Here is a 16,155-nt window from a genome sequence, read left to right as displayed (position 1 = left end):
TTCAATGGTCTTAGGACGATTGCACACAAAGAGGATTACCAGCCACACCAAACCTTTCGTCAAATCAAGCACGTTGTCAGATAAACTCGAGATGCATGTTCAGAAATACACACTGGTGAGCTTCATACAACTTAAGATCGAAATCATGAAGTGTCCCCTGGCTTTGATCTATACGAAAACGCAATCAATTCGGTAACATGCTGAGCAGTATTATTTAAAACAGTGAAGGAATTCCATGCTTTCCGTTTATAAGACATTATAATTGGAATTACAATGTCATCATACCCCCGCTATTATTTGGAATTTATTAGTACTTTGTACATACAGTACTTCAAGTGCGCTTTGACTCTTGAAGGCTTGATCAGGGATTGTCGTTAGGCTGTTGTTTTGAAGAAAGCTGAAAGAGAAAGAAAACGCTGTGGATTTGACGTGAAGAATATTTGATGTGAAAAATGAAAATCAAGAAATGAGTAAAATGAACAAATGTTAACACTAGAAAGGCATCAAAAAGATGAATCTTGCTTATGATTCAGTTCTTACGCACATTATCTTAAGACTTTTCAAATTCTCGAAGGCTGTTGTGGGAATTTCCTTGATTTTATTGTAGTCTAGAAGCCTGAAAAAAAAAATACAACTTTATGTGTGTGATACTAGGATGATACGAGATGCGGGTGAAAAATGAATGGTGGAAAACAGTCATTTCCATCTCTAGCTGTTGACCTGTAGCAAAATGTTTCCCGTCATTTGGAAGACCTCCAAAATCCCACGCCTACTGAAGCGTTACCTATGAATACGCAATTTGAAAATTCTCTTCATCCAATATAGTGTATAGTGTACTCTGTTAAAAGTAACATTTTATAGCCAGGAGCTGGTACGAAGACGTTTGTTAATATAGTTCCTAGACATCCTTTAATCATAATATAATCATTCTATGTAGCTTCATTATTTCCTTACCATCAGCTGTGAATGTAAATTTTTTTTCGAAAATGGATGTATTTAAGATTGCTGTTGATGTAATAGCGAGCTTAAGAAACGAAAGCGATGAAGTTTCGGCAGGCCAATAATGAGAAGTTGATCTTTTCTTTTCTGAATCAATAACGACATACTACAAGAGTAAAAAAATCAAAACTTGCAGACTTGTTGTGTAAATGAAGAAGTCTACCGAACTTTCGGTTGCTATTCACGACGGCCGTGAGGTCAGCGTTCTCGTTGTTTAAGCCCGCTAATGTGAGCCCATATACATCCTTTGCTACTCGTATATGTTACTCGCAGTACTTGCGTAGTGTTTCGGCTACGATCATTAACAACATACAAATGAAAACTTAAACTTACAAAATTTCCAACTTAAAGAGATTTGAGAATATTCCATTTGGAAGCTGTTCAATATAGTTGTTCGACAGGGCCCTACCAAAATAAGTTGTTATGTACTTAATGTACTTTAGACAAAATTAATTTAATTAAGCTTCACTTTTCCCGTCTTTCGTGGTTTAACGAGGAAATAAACGTGGCTAAGCATAAACGTGGAATAGATGGAAAAAACTGAAGACGCTGATGGCATTCTTCTGATCTTGCTGTTTTCAAGTTCAGGCGAGATGCCTTAAGGCTCTTATGAACAAAGTTTGTCAAAAATGTTCTCAGACCTCATCATAATGATAACAAATGGCTCTTACGTACGACTTTAAACTTAATAAATTAATCGGGCAGTATTTGCGCTCAGATTAATGGGTTTGGAATAAGCTCAGAGAGATGATTACAAAACATTGAATTCATTGCAGCACGGTCCTTTGATAGCGCAGAGGGGGGTGGGGGGGGGGGGGAGAGGAGTATCTTAGAATTCTAGGTAAGGGTATCTTGCCTGGTTATCCAAATCCTGATCCAGTTTTATATGCCCTTTTTCACACACGTTTTCAGATCTGGCCTCTCTTGTCATTAAACAAATGGCTTCTTGGAGTTGTACTCGGCTTGCGTACCCTTTACCTTGTCGATTTTAAGTCAACATGTTGTTCACCTTCTTTCAATATTTTAAAATTGGCAATAATGGGAAAATGCTTATTACCCCTATCTGTTTGTGCTGTACCGCTTCCTCAGGTTGCTTTTATGTTAGCGGCGCACCGTTGCCCGTATAGAATCGTATGAGTGGTTGCTCAGGGGTAGTGTTTAAGTCTTGATTAGTAGTAACAAAAAATAAAAAAAATGCAACACTTACAAGGTTCGTAGCTCAGTTAGATTGGAGAATATCCCAGGCGGAAGGTTTTCAATTTTGTTGTCCTTTAGATACCTGCAAGAATAAAGTTATATTCAGAGAACCAGCGAAGTTTATAATCACTGTATTTCACGATGATCTAATCTCGGAAGGCTTCATCCATGCTAGGCATTCCCAGGACATAGCCTCTTGGCGCAGACGGCGGACACACTGATCGATAGTTTTCCTCTCCAATTCATTGCTGCATTTGACAAAATATATGTCACTCAAAGAAAACGTTTCAAATAGACACACTATTTGTGGAAACCAAACATTAGCGGCTGGCCCAGTACGTATCGTCATTGACCCGCGCTTAGATAATTAGTTCGTAAAGAAATAGGCCAGTGCTACTAAAGCTCTTTTAAAAGAGGAACTACACTTACAAGTCGGTAGTTGTCGTCGCAATGGGATTCAAAAGTTGTTTTATATTGCCGCCCGAACAGTTGTAACCGTTGGTTACTTGCCCCAAATCTGTCCTCACACCGAAGCTGCTACAAAAATCGCTGTAATCTGCGAAGTGAACACAGCGTTTTCAGAAGACTGTCAGACGCATCAATGAGGTATAGGCAAGGGGGACTTTTTATAAAAACCAACACCCTCAGGTATTTTGCGATAACAATAACAAATGTACACGTGTAGTTATTGATTAAGGGTTAAAATAAAATTCCCGAAAGCTAGAAAATCTTTCTCGTGTAAAAAACCTAAAATAACTAAGCAATAACTAACCGTGTTGAGAACAGTGGCGAAACAAGACAAAAAACTCTAATATTCATCATTCATCTGAACGGAACTAAAAGAACGAACATGGGAATACCATTCAACACAATTATTCGCGAGAATTACACTTAGATCAATTCTACAATCTAGAGGAGACAGCGTGGATTCAGTGCGTCGGAGTCGTAATCTGGCGGTCCCGGCTTCGAGTCCCGTTCTGGCCACTTGCTGGATTTGTTCTCGGTCGTCCTGAGTTCAAATCCTCGGCCACGCTTGTAAATAGCCAACTAGTTGCCCCTGCCAGTCAGGGGTTTTAATCCTATTCTATTGTATTTGAATTATTTGTTTTTTGTAAGTATTTGAGTGGAGCGCCTGCAAACTAGCTGCATAAGCTACGTGCACTTTCCACTCTAAAAAAGCTTTTAAACTTTTTATTACCCGTTTTTATAACCTTACCCAGAACGGTTACTTCAATCGTTTTTGAGTCACTTCCTTCCTCATTATCTGCATGAATGGTGAACTCGTAGTTGCCCGGACGATTTATTTGGAATCCTTTCAAAAAGGTCCTGCCCTCCAATTGTGTTGTAGAATTCACTATTGTCGAGTTAATTGGGGGGGTACCTTCCAGCCAAAACCAGATATAGTGTCCTGGAGCAGATCTTACCGGCGTTAGTAACGGTAGCCTTATCCTTGGCTTTTCTAAAATGAACAGTTATAACAAGTGTCTGAGCTGTCAAGATTTCAGGTCAAATTGACAGGTTGCAAGTTAAATAACAATTGCATAATTCCCCTCGCCGAACACCACGCTAAATAATATTTAAGAGCTTCACATGAAGTTAATAAGACGTAAGAGATCCGTTGGAGAAAAGTGCAGGTAACTTAGATGTACAACTCAATTGGAAATGGTCTAGTCCAGCAAGAAGTTAAACACACCTCGCGTAAAAATTTTCCATTTATAACTGCTCCTTGCAACGTTTTTGTTTCTGTTTCATAGTTTCCTCTTTTGTTTATAGTTTTTTAGCTCTGGTTTGGTCATAAACACAAGAATACATGGAATATTAGGTTCATTTACTATCTTTGGGCATGCACGTACACGTGGGATTAACTGCGCAACAGAACATTCTACTAGTATCAGATTGTTGTTTATCACATGTAATTTTTCGTCAGTCGTTTTGTTAGTGACTACTGGATTGCTTTCCCACCCACCCACCCTGGGTCGTTCTGCATGAGGGTGACAAGGAGGTGTATTATTTTTATCGATTAGACTGTCCGGTTTTTGTTAATGGGGAATTAACCAACCTGCTGGTAGGTATTAACCTAGTTCACATTCTGTTATTGGACTTATTATCGCTAACCTTTATTTGAACTTGTATAAGTTCCCATAAAGTTGCAAAGGGTTGATGGCTCGTCCTTTTTCAAAATCAACATCATAAATCGACCACTTGTTTGTATGATGAAGGGCTGTCTTGTTCCAGAAAAACGTGCCAGTACGGTATCATTTTTGCTTTTTCCGTCGTGGATCTGTATCTTTGCTAGATTAACAGACAGATGAAATATAGTAAATTCCAGTTTGACAGTGTGGTTCGTCGGTGCTGCGATGATCCACGCACAATTGCTGTAGTTCTTTGCTTCAGTGGCGTTAATGGACCCAGCAGAGCCGTTAACAGTAAAGACACATTCTTCAGAGTTGACAACTGCAAAGTAAAAGTGCGAAAATGAAAACGTCAAATTATTCACAATTTTATTCACCTCACAGTCTATCTAGTAATGCTAAAGGGCCCTTTGACTTTTCGAATACAGGCTAGTAGTATGACAATAGCATAATGATCGATCGCGAGAGATGACTTGTACATTAAAAATTTTCTATGACTCATACCTGCTGCTTTGTTACTAGATAAGGAATCATAATTTTACTTGCCTTTAATTGTCCACACTGCCAAAAAAATAACTCCAAGCAGAGTTTTTCCTTGCAATGACATCTGAAAAAACAAACAAATAAAAGTCATTAAAAATATGGTCACCAATTGTTCTTGGTGCAACATTGATGTTAACTGTCTCGCAACAATGTACTTGTTAGTCGCCCATTAACGTACTGCTTGTTTTAGGGATCATCATGACCCCTGAAAATTACTCACTGATGTAATAGCCCATTGCGGTGGGAATAACCGATTCTCTTGAAAGCTTATCGATAACGGCTTCGATTGTGATAGGTAAGTTGGGGAGCGAGCAGGGGACGCACTAGAAAAGTGATGAGAGTTGGAACCACTGCAAAAAACTATCCCCCGAGTGTGAATAATTTCTTCTGTTAGTAGTTGTAAAACTTGATCTTGTTTTTTGGATTGAAGTAATCTGGGAACAGTTTCCAAACGATAATGACGAGTAAGTTATGCATGAGTTGTTCATGAACAAATACGCAAGGGGTCTTCTGTCGCACTGTGGCCTCTGATGATCGGAAGCACCCTCATAAGAGGTTGACTCTGCTGTCTTCTTCATATGCTACCCATTTCTTCTATAGACTGTGCCATTTTCAGTCTCTAAAGTGTACGATCGCTAGTCCAACCTTACTATTACCTGAGCGTTTGGCCACTATTTAGCACTTAACTAGAAAGGCTTCATCCGCACCACATCACCTTCACTCAGTGCTGGCAGCTCTTCTGTGTTTCTCTTCTAATATTTGGCTTGAACCCGCTGGCGCTTCTTAACTTGGCTCTTTTCAATGCCAAGAGGGATTGTTTCTGGCATTAGGAGGTTTGGCGTAGTAGGGAAGAGCGTTTTGGTCCTCCTGCCCATCAGCCACTGTGCAGGACTTGTAGTTATCGCTTGGGAAGGGGTGTTCCTATAATGAAGGAAAGCGAGTTATAGATCTGCCCCAGCACCGACAGACTTCCGCAAGAAATGCTTGGCTGTCGTTACTTAAGATTCCGCCTTGCCGTTAGCCTTACTGTTTCACAGGTCTTCGTGAATATCGCAAACTCCTTCAAGGTGAACTGGCGGCCAATACCGCTCACAGCTTGGTGAGATATTTCATTCTTGGTGAAGTGACCTTTCAGTTTTAGTATTACCGTGCTTGCTTTGGCGTCCGGTCCCTGGTTTACCGCTTTAAAGTTGCTGTAGTAGTCGATGATAATCAAATATACTTGGCCATATTGGGAAAAGATATCAGTGCCGACGTTTTTCCCGGCGACGAGACCGAACCTCGTGGTTCATTAAAGGCTGCATCAAGCCCTCTAAACATTTCACACGTCGAGATGTATTGCATGATTTCGGCCGACATTTCGGGCCAGTAGCTGCATTCACAGGCTTTTCCTAGACATGACCCTGTTTTCAGGTGAGAGAAATGAATCCTTGCTTTCATGACTCTTAGGCATTACACAGCATTAGCTTTAAAAACTAATCCATCTTAAAGCGTCAACGCATCTTTTATATCAAAGTATGGGTGAGAGTTCAGGGGCAAATATCTTTTCTTCTGGCCAGCATTTGAGAATTATTTCAGATACGCTTCATAAAGATTGATCTTTCTGAGTTTCAGACCGTATTTCATTGGTTATCTCCATCATCTCCTTTAAATTGAAGGGAAGCTCGCGACATGTCCTGGAGGACAGTGAAGTCATACTTCTGTCTCAACATCGTAGACTGCAGTCGTCAAGGTGAAAGTGAGAGAGCCCTCTAAAGAATCACTTTTAAAACACCGACTCGGCGACCAAAATTAATGTATACTGGTTAAAACGTTCGAGCGAAAAAAGATAGCGAGCATCTCTTTTTCCATTTGCGCCTATCCCTACTCTGTCTCTGTTAACGCTCAGCTTGCATACTTAATGGGTCGGCCGTTCTGTAACAAAGCTGCACCCACTCCACTTTGGCTCGCATCACACATGGTAAGCTCGCTGTTAGGATCATAGTAGCTTAGTAATGAGGCCTCCCTGACCATGTGTTGTATCTTCCGGAACGCGCTGTCCCGCTCATCGGACCAGTGCCATAGTCTGTCTTTTCTTGTCAGGCGGCGAAAAAGCTCAATGATTTCCGAAAATTTGGGAAGGAACCTAAGTAGTACATTGGTTGGTAACATGTGGAGAGTTTTGCTGCGCAACAAACTCTCCGCATTTCACTAACCAGTATATTACATGTGTGGCTAGCGTCCACTCAAACTACCACAAAAAACCGCCGCCTCTCGGCGAATGGCTCTTCGCACGGCCGCGGCGAGAGCCAGGCGTGAGCAGCCTATTAAATATTGGTACACACTTCGCATAATGGCTGCACAGACCCATCTCATCGATCTGGACATTGATCCGGACGAAGATGCAGAATGATCTCTCCAAAAAATGGTACAAACTATTTTGGATGAATCGATCGACGTGGAAACAAAGAGCAGGATTTTGAGTCGGCTTGTTGCCACCGAGTATCAGCCAAAGCGTCCCATGAGAACCCCAGAAATTAGGAACACTAAAACCACAAGGGGTTTGAAAAAATTAGATCTCCTTCATTCGATGCACTATGAGCACCCAGAGTTTACGGCGCAGAACGTCTGTGATGATTACGGGCGAGGAAAAATGTGGACGGCACACCCAGTTTTTGGGCACACTTTTTCTGGCAGCGAGAGGGCAGTGCACTGGCAGATTTTTTTACAGGGAGAGGTGTTCCCAAAGCAAGAGTGTGCCTTATTAGACATTTGCGAAAATATAATATATATGTGACACACACGGTGAAGTTTTGTCACACGGTGAAAGTTTGGCACAAATGAGACTGCGCACTGGAAAAATCGTAGCCAAGCACCTTCTGGCAAAGAATAGTTGGGAGAGCAACCTCGTAGCCGACATTTCGAAAGTCGACCATCCCGAAGGCTACTAGGGCAAGGGACTGTTTCTCAAAAGTCCCGATAATTTACGGGCCCGTAAAGCTGTTGTTGTTTACATGCAAGATAGAGGTTTCAATGGTTTTGAATCTAACATAATAAAACGACAAGTTAATAAAACAAAACTGAGTTGTTTGCTAGCCAGGACCCGCGCTATTATTCTTTATATTTCGATTTCAATATTTGATTTCGGGCCCGAAAAGTTACCGGGAATTTTGAGAAACGGGCCCCAGAACACAACTGCGACCCTTGGAAGAGCTCCCAGTCGTCTCCTACGACTTTTACGTCTGTGGCCATCTTCAAAAAGAAGAGGTTGTGTCGGTAGGAAATCGCTCGCATTCCAGCTTGGGTGAAAACGGCGCCACAAAACAAATAGTGTCACGAATTTCCAACCTTGTGCGAGAAACACTTGGAAGCACCTACAAAAACACCAAGCTGTTGTACCCCATTCCAGCAAATACTCCGGGCGGTCGAATCATTGACACTATATCGACTATCAAAACAAACAGCAAAGCAAAAAAAACAAAGGCAGACCCTGTTCCCAGAGAAAGTGTTTTTCTACTATTTTGTTGCGAAGGTCGATATCGCAGAGGTGGAGATGGAAAAACTGCAACAGGCTCTTTCAACACTGGAATGTTTGCTGGAGGACAGGGGCGACGCCATCTTCCAAATAGATTTCACCCAAGATTTTTCGGGCGCGCTCGACCGAAAAGCGCTTGTCGAGCATTTGCACAACTCGACAGATTTTGCTTTCCAGGATTTTGGGTTCCCAGAGGCGAGAGGCACTATTCTGGACAACACTGCGAGCGCTGGTGAGCACGTTTGCACTTGGATACAGACGACCGACAGCGGGTATACGACAAGGACAAAGCTATACAACAAAAAAGTCTCGCAGATCGAAGCGGGAGGAGTCCAGAAACATTTTGAGGCACTCTCGCAGACTACGTCTGTTATAAGGAGAAACACCTTCGCAAAACTCTTGCACACCTGAAAGCGTAAAAAAGGTTGTACTCGAATAGAGGTGTCTCTGTACGCTTATCAAGGGGAAAGGCTTTCCGAAGAAACAGCGAAAGAGTTGGTATAAAACGCCTTGGAGGAGGTGTCTCAAGAGGGAGAAGATTTGTTTGTGGTACAGCCGCCGAAAAGGCAATGGGAGAACCTTGGACAGCTGTTTCCTTCTCGCAGATAGGGGAGAGTTCAGGGGATAGACGCCACACCAACAAGAGATAGAGTGGACAACGACGCAACTTGGAAAAGAGCAATAAAGTGGATGGCTGTAGACTTTGGCTTCCGGCGTTGCCCAATCTTAGGACAAAGATCTTGGCCATGCAGGGAGAGGAAGTCGTTTTCTCCAAACTCTGGTGCTGGACAAAAGACGCCCCGCACAATCCTTACGGCAAGCCGAAGGCTGTGCCAGAAACATCCCGTTGTCCCAGACCCTGCAGAGTTAATTCAACCGAAAGAGCGCATCGAGTGGATGTGGCTAAAAAAGCAAACAAGCGCCATAGGAGTAGAAAACCCACCGTGAGTTCTCCACAATCTCGACAAGGCTTCGTGCGTGGTGACTCGAGACGCTTCAGGATGCCGAGCATAGAGTGTCCTAGGAAGAAAGAAGTGAAACACCTCGCCAAGGAGCATTAAAAGAAGGACGAGAGGTGCCGCATAGAGATCGAGGAAATGGGCAAACTAGTGGAAATGCATAGGCGTTATCACATAGAAAAACAAGAAACACCCTCTGCCGTCGAAAAAGTCTCTTCCAGCGAAGAAACCGCTTAAATCTGGCAATACCCAGAAAGCAGCTGGGACATTCTCGAATACAGGCGGCGAGAGGGTGGTGCTGGAAAGGGAGGGAAACCACAGATGTCTTTGGGGGACAAAAGGGCTGCACTACATCCTGGAAAACCAAGGCGACTCTTTCGAAAAACAATACACCCACCACGGACTCCCAATGATTTGGATCCCACGAAAAAAGCCAAACTGCGAATCCGAATCGGGGCAAAGAAATCTTTCTACAACGGCGACGGCGAAAAAATCGAATGAAACCCAATCTTTCTGGTGCAAATGCCAAACCCAACCGAGATTGCTCGTGAACTTAGGTACTTGATCATATCAAGGAATCGATGACGTGCTGCAGGGCTCTGAGGGGCAGGCATATGATTAATTGCAGTAACTTTGGATTCATCAGAACACATGAGGTCTGTCTTTATGAACGAATGACCAACATAGCAGACATGATCACAAGGGAATCTACATTTCTTTGTAGACAATTTGAAGCCAATCTCTCGTGCTCCCTTCGGGATTATTTTTTAATTTGCATCGTGCCCTGGTGTTCCTTCACCCTATACCAACAGGTCATCCACGATGAAAGCACAGGGCTACCCAGCAATCAGCTCTCTCATTGCACCATGAAAGACCTCAAAAGCGAAGGTCATTCCAAAAGGGTTCGGAGAAAACTGTGCTTTTCAAACAGGGAGCTGAAAGTTGTGAGTAGTGGGCACTCATAGTCTAATTTGATTTATTGAATGAAGCGTAGAGAACACTGTGGCACTGATAATACGTGAGGCGTCATCTTCAACTGTCGTCATCGGATGGTGGAGTCCTTTGAGCGCCTTGTTGAGGTCTTTTGGATCAACGCAGATGTGAATGAATCCATCCTTTTTTGCAGCGACCATTTGTAAGAGCCATTCCGTAGGCTCTTTTACAGGTGTGATCACAACGATTTTGGCCATCTTGTCAAGTTTCTTTTCAAACTTTTTTCCTTAACTTGGGGTACTTTACGGGGAGGACTAAAAACAGAGGTAACGTCAGGATTAAGCCTCATCTTGTAAACCACAAGACGGTTACCAAGGTCACCAAAAAAGAATCTTTGTACTCTTCTTGTATTGCTGCGCAGAAGGCATCGACAGTGTCAACTTTGTGGACTTCGCTGTGCAACTGAATGAAACAAACAGCCGGGCTAAAAGATTTTGCTTTCCAGGGTTTTGGGTTCCCAGAAGTGAGAGGCACTATTCTGGACAACACAGCGAGCTTTGGCGAGCAAGTTTGCACTTGGATGTGGACAACCGACAGCGGGTATACGACAAGGATAAAGCTGTCAAACAAAATAGTCTACCAGTTCGAAGCGGGAGAGGTCCAGGACCCATTTTGAGGCCATCTCTCAGACTACGTCTGCTCTACCGGCAAACACCTTTTTTGCACCCAGACGTGCAAAAAAGAGGTTAAACTCGAGGGGGGAGGCTTTGCGCAGAAACAGCGAAAGAATTGGTACAAAACGCCTTGGAGGAGGTGTCTCAAGAGGGAGAAGATTTGTTTGTGGTACAGCCGCCGAAAAGGCAATGGGAGAACCTTGGACTGCTGTTTCCTTCTCGCAGATAGACCGCAGGGAGATATCCACATAGCTTGGGGATACCACACCACCAAGGGGAGAGTTCAGGGGATAGACGCCACACCAACAAGAGATAGAGTGGACAACGACGCAACTTGGAACAGAGCAATAAAGTGGATGGCTGTAGACTTTGGCTTCCGGCGTTGCCCAATCTTAGGACAAAGATCTTGGCCATGCAGGGAGAGAAAGTCGTTCTCCAAACTCTGGTGCTGGACAAAAGACGTCCCGCACAATCCTTACAGCAAGCCGAAGGCTGTGCCGGAAACACCTCGTTGTCCCAGACCCTGCAGAGTTAATTCAACCGACAGAGCGCATCGAGTGGATGTGGCTAAAAAAGCAAACAAGCGCCATAGGAGTAGAAAACCCACCGTGAGTTCTCCACAATCTCGACAAGGCTTCGTGCGTGGTGACTCGAGACGCTTCAGGATGCCGAGCATAGAGTGTCCTAGGAAGAAAGAAGTGAAACACCTCGCCAAGGAGCATTAAAAGAAGGACGAGAGGTGCCGCATAGAGATCGAGGAAATGGGCAAACTAGTGGAAATGCATAGGCGTTATCACATAGAAAAACAAGAAACACCCTCTGCCGTCGAAAAAGTCTCTTCCAGCAAAGAAACCGCTTAAATCTGGCAATACCCAGAAAGCAGCTGGGACATTCTCGAATACAGGCGGCGAGAGGGTGGTGCTGGAAAGGGAGGGAAACCACAGATGTCTTTGGGGGACAAAAGGGCTGCACTACATCCTGGAAAACCAAGGCGACTCTTTCGAAAAACAATACACCCACCACGGACTCCCAATGATTTGGATCCCACAAAAAAAGCCAAACTGCGAATCCGAATCGGGGCAAAGAAATCTTTCTACAACGGCGACGGCGAAAAAATCGAATGAAACCCAATCTTTCTGGTGCAAATGCCAAACCCAACCCAGATGCAAAAGCTGTTCGAAATACTATAGAAGCTGGAGAAGGAGGAAGAGCTTTTGAAGCAGAAAAAAAAGAAGAAGAAGATGAAAGGCACAAGCTTCGCCGGCGGGAGGGGATGCCTTCGCAAAAGAAATGAAAAAGGCCTTCGAAATGGAAGAAGGCGAATATTTGGCAACAAGCTACGAAGAAAGGGAAAACGGTTTTCTCTCTTCTCCTACTTGGAGAAAACGGGGAGCCAACTACAGACGCCGAAGTGCCGGTATGGAGCTATTTTGTGCAAGAGGAGGCAAAAAAATGCAACTTTTAAAGACGATGGATGTTTGTTTTCCCTGCTGGGAAGAGAGAAAAGAACCCCATTGAGAAAACAGGAAAGGGTTACTCACTTTTTTGTAGAGCACGGGAACAGCAGTTCCCCTGCAAATGTCCCCGTAGAGGTCCCTGTAAGGGTCCTTGTAGAGATACAGGAGTGGAACTATGCCCATTAGTCATTCTCCAGGGATAGCACAACATCGAGAGACAGCAGACAGCAACAGCAACCAGCGGCCCAAACGTCCAATTTTCCTATTCCAGAGCTTTTTGTGCAGGAACCTTGGCAAGAATAGCAGGGCCTGGCAAGTCTTCTTTTGCGGCAATCTGTAGGGGGTCCCAGTCGGGACACCAATTTTTTTCGTGCCTCGCAAGCTCTTGGCGAAAGCTATGGTATTCGTAGTCCGGCACACCTCTCGACACCATCGAGAGCACCAGAAACGCGTTTGTGAAAAAGACCGAAAAAGTGGTTGCCGCCTCCCATGCAATCTACGCTGCGGTCTTCAGAGCTCTCGAGACCTTGGCTTCTTTTGGGCTGTTTCTTTTGGGCTGTTGTAATTTCTGTAGAAGCAACCAGACACAGGAGACCCTTTCCAATCTGCGTAGTCCCCTACCGGACCCCGAGCCTCCTATACGGGAGCCGGCAAAGGGCAGAAAGAAAGTCCTTTTCGTTATAGAATAGTCCTCTTTGAAAAGTGCCACTTCTTGTATAGATGCCTCTGCAGACACTTTTTCGAAGAGGTGTGCCGTACCACGAATACCATAGCTTTCGCCAAGAGTTTGCGAAGCACGAAAGAAATTGGTGTGCCGACCAAGATGCCCTGCAGATTAACGCAAAGGAATACTTCCCCAACTGTGCCATTCTTGCAAGGGTCCCTGCACAAAAAGCTCTGGAATAGGAAAACTGGACGTTTGAGCCGCTTGTTGCTTTTGCCGTCTGCGGCGATGTTGTGCTATGCCTTGAGAACGGCTGGTGGGCATAGTTCCACTCCTATATCTCTACGAGGTCAGCTACGAGGGCCTCTACGGGGACATCGGCAGCGGAACTGCTGCTGCCATCCTCTACGAACAACTGCACAAACCTGTCCTGTTCTCTTCTCCCTTCCCAGCCGGCAAAACAAACATCCATCGACTTTGGAAAGTTGCGTTTTTTTCGCCTCCTCTTGCACAAAATAGCCCCATAACTGTCCTTCAACGTTTGTAATTAGCTCCCCCTTTTCTCCAAGTGGAAGAAGAAAGAAAACCGTTTCCTCGGCTCCACGATACAACGTTTCTTCGTAGCTTGTTGCTAAGTATTCGCCTTCTTCAATTTCGAAGGCCTTTTTCCATTTCTTTTGCGACGGAATCCCCTCCTGCCGGCAAAGCGCCTGCCTGTGCCTGACTTGTTCTTTTTTTCTGCTTCAAAACCTCTTCCTCTTTCTTCAGCTGCTACAGTATTTCGAAAAGCTTTTGCACCTGGGTTGGATCCTTGGCGAGCTGTCTCATTCTTTCTTCCTGGGACACTCTATGCTGGGCATCTAGAAGCGTCTTTAATCGCCACGCACGAAGCCTTGCCGAGTGTGGAGAGCTCACGCTGCGCTTCTATCTCTGGCTTCACCTGCTCGCACGATGGCTTTTTTCCTCACATCCACTCGATGCACTCTTTCCGTGGAAGGAACTCTGCGCGTCTGGGGCAACGGGGTGTATCTGGCACGGGCTTCGGCTTGCTGCCATGATTGTGGAGGCGTCTTTTGCCCAGCACCAGAGTTTGGAGAAAACGACTTCCGCTCCCTGCATGGCCAAGATCTTTATCCTGAAGACTGGGCAACGCTAGAAGCCAAAGTCTGCGTCCATCCACTCTATTGCTCTTTTCCAAGTTGTGTCGTTGTCCACTCTATCTCTTGTTGGTTTGGCGACTATCCCCTGAACTCTGCCCGTGTTAATGTGGTCTTCCCAAGCAATGTAGATCTCTCCCTGCCGCCTACCTGCGAGAAGGAAACAACGGCCCAAGACCTAGGCAAGGTTCTGCCATTGTCTTTTCGGCTGCTGTACCACAAACAAACCTTCTCTCTCTTGAGACACCTCCTCCAAGGCGTTTTGTACCAATTCTTTCGCTGTTTCTGCGCGAAGCCTCCCCCCTCGAGTTTAACCTCTTTTTTGCACGTCTGGGTGTAAAAAAGGTGTTTGCCGGTAGAGCAGACGTAGTCTGAGAGATGGCCTCAAAATGGGTCCTGGACCTCTCCCGCTTCGAACTGGTAGACTATTTTGTTTGACAGATTTATCCTTGTCGTATACCCGCTGTCGGTTGTCTACATCCAAGTGCAAACTTGCTCGCCAAAGCTCGCTGTGTTGTCCAGAATAGTGCCTCTCACTTCTGGGAACCCAAAACCCTGGAAAGCAAAATCTTTTAGCCCTGCTGTTTGTTTCACTCAGTTGCACAGCGAAGTCCACAAAGTTGACACTGTCGATGCCTTCTGCGCAGCAATACAAGAAGAGTACAAAGATTCTTTTTTGGTGACCTTGATAACCGTCTTGTGGTTTACAAGATGAGGCTTAATCCTGACGTTACCTCTGTTTTTAGTCCTCCCCGTAAAGTACCCCAAGTTAAGGAAAAGAGTTTGAAAAGAAACTTGACAAGATGGCCAAAATCGTTGTGATCACACCTGTAAAAGAGCCTACGGAATGGCTCTTACAAATGGTCGCTGCAAAAAAGGATGGATTCATTCACATCTGCGTTGATCCAAAAGACCTCAACAAGGCGCTCAAAGGACTCCACCATCCGATGACGACAGTTGAAGATGACGCCTCACGTATTACCAGTGCCACAGTGTTCTCTACGCTTCATTCAATAAATCAAATTAGACTATGAGTGCCCACTACTCACAACTTTCAGCTCCCTGTTTGAAAAGCACAGTTTTCTCTGAACCCTTTTGGAATGACCTTCGCTTTTGAGGTCTTTCATTGTGCAATGAGAGAGCTGATTGCTGGGTAGCCCTGTGCTTTCATCGTGGATGACCTGTTGGTATAGGGTGAAGGAACACCAGGGCACGATGCAAATTAAAAAATAATCCCGAAGGGAGCACGAGAGATTGGCTTCAAATTGTCTACAAAGAAATGTAGATTCCCTTGTGATCATGTCTGCTATGTTGGTCATTCGTTCATAAAGACAGACCTCATGTGTTCTGATGAATCCAAAGTTACTGCAGTTAATCATATTCCTGCCCCTCAGAGCCCTGCAGCACGTCATCGATTCCTTGATATGATCAAGTACCTAAGTTCATGAGCAATCTAAGCGAGAAGACTGCTCTCCTGCGCCAACTGCTAAAGGGAGACATACACTGGAGCTGGAAAACACCTCGTCCAAAAGCGTTTGAGCTCCAGAAGATGGACACGTCAACGCCCTAGTCTTTAAGCTCTGTTTTCCTGCGAAGCAGGCCGCACTGGCAGTGGACGCCTCAAAGAGTGGTCTTGGTGCCGCATGCCTGCAGGATAGTTGCCTTGTGGCATATACCTAAAAAGCCCTAGCTGAAGCTAAAAATCAATATGCACAGATCAAGAAAGAACTGCCTGCAGCAGCATTTCATGATTTCATCTGTGGTAGGGAAGTCCATAGTGAAGCTGATTACAAACCTCTCACAGCAATCGTAAACAAGCCTCTTCAAACAGCCCCTGGCCATCTTCAACGAATGCTGTTGCAGCTGCAAAGTTACAATTTGAAGTTTACTTACAGAAAAAGAACCGAACTGCGTATGGCAGATATT

General features: G+C 44.6%; 1 protein-coding gene across 1 annotated transcript; it reads right to left on the bottom strand.

Moving 5' to 3' along the window:
* Window positions 1-522: 522 nt before the first annotated feature.
* On the bottom strand, window positions 523-4,830 carry LOC140925885 (uncharacterized). Its single transcript, XM_073375729.1, has 7 exons — window positions 4,755-4,830; window positions 4,312-4,650; window positions 3,413-3,655; window positions 2,626-2,752; window positions 2,207-2,278; window positions 1,333-1,404; window positions 523-616 (listed from the first exon to the last, which is right to left on the bottom strand). The coding sequence occupies exons 1-7, from the start codon at window positions 4,828-4,830 to the stop codon at window positions 523-525; spliced, it is 1,023 nt and encodes a 340-aa protein (XP_073231830.1).
* Between the last annotated feature and the right edge of the window lie 11,325 nt (window positions 4,831-16,155).

This window comes from Porites lutea, chromosome 1 (assembly GCF_958299795.1).
Source record: "Porites lutea chromosome 1, jaPorLute2.1, whole genome shotgun sequence".
Taxonomy (NCBI): domain Eukaryota; kingdom Metazoa; phylum Cnidaria; class Anthozoa; order Scleractinia; family Poritidae; genus Porites; species Porites lutea.
Note: the sequence above shows the minus strand (reverse complement) of the source record. Positions and strands in the feature narration are given on the sequence as shown.

Excerpts from the sequence above, each read along its gene's own strand:
- LOC140925885 (XM_073375729.1), bottom strand. The coding sequence starts at position 4,830 with ATGAGTCATAGAAAATTTTTAATGTACAAGTCATCTCTCGCGATCGAT. Across the intron at positions 2,279-2,625 it reads GCGACGACAACTACCGACTT|GTATCTAAAGGACAACAAAA; the intron begins GTAAGTGTAGTT and ends TTATTCTTGCAG. Across the intron at positions 1,405-2,206 it reads CTAACTGAGCTACGAACCTT|GGCCCTGTCGAACAACTATA; the intron begins GTAAGTGTTGCA and ends TTATTTTGGTAG.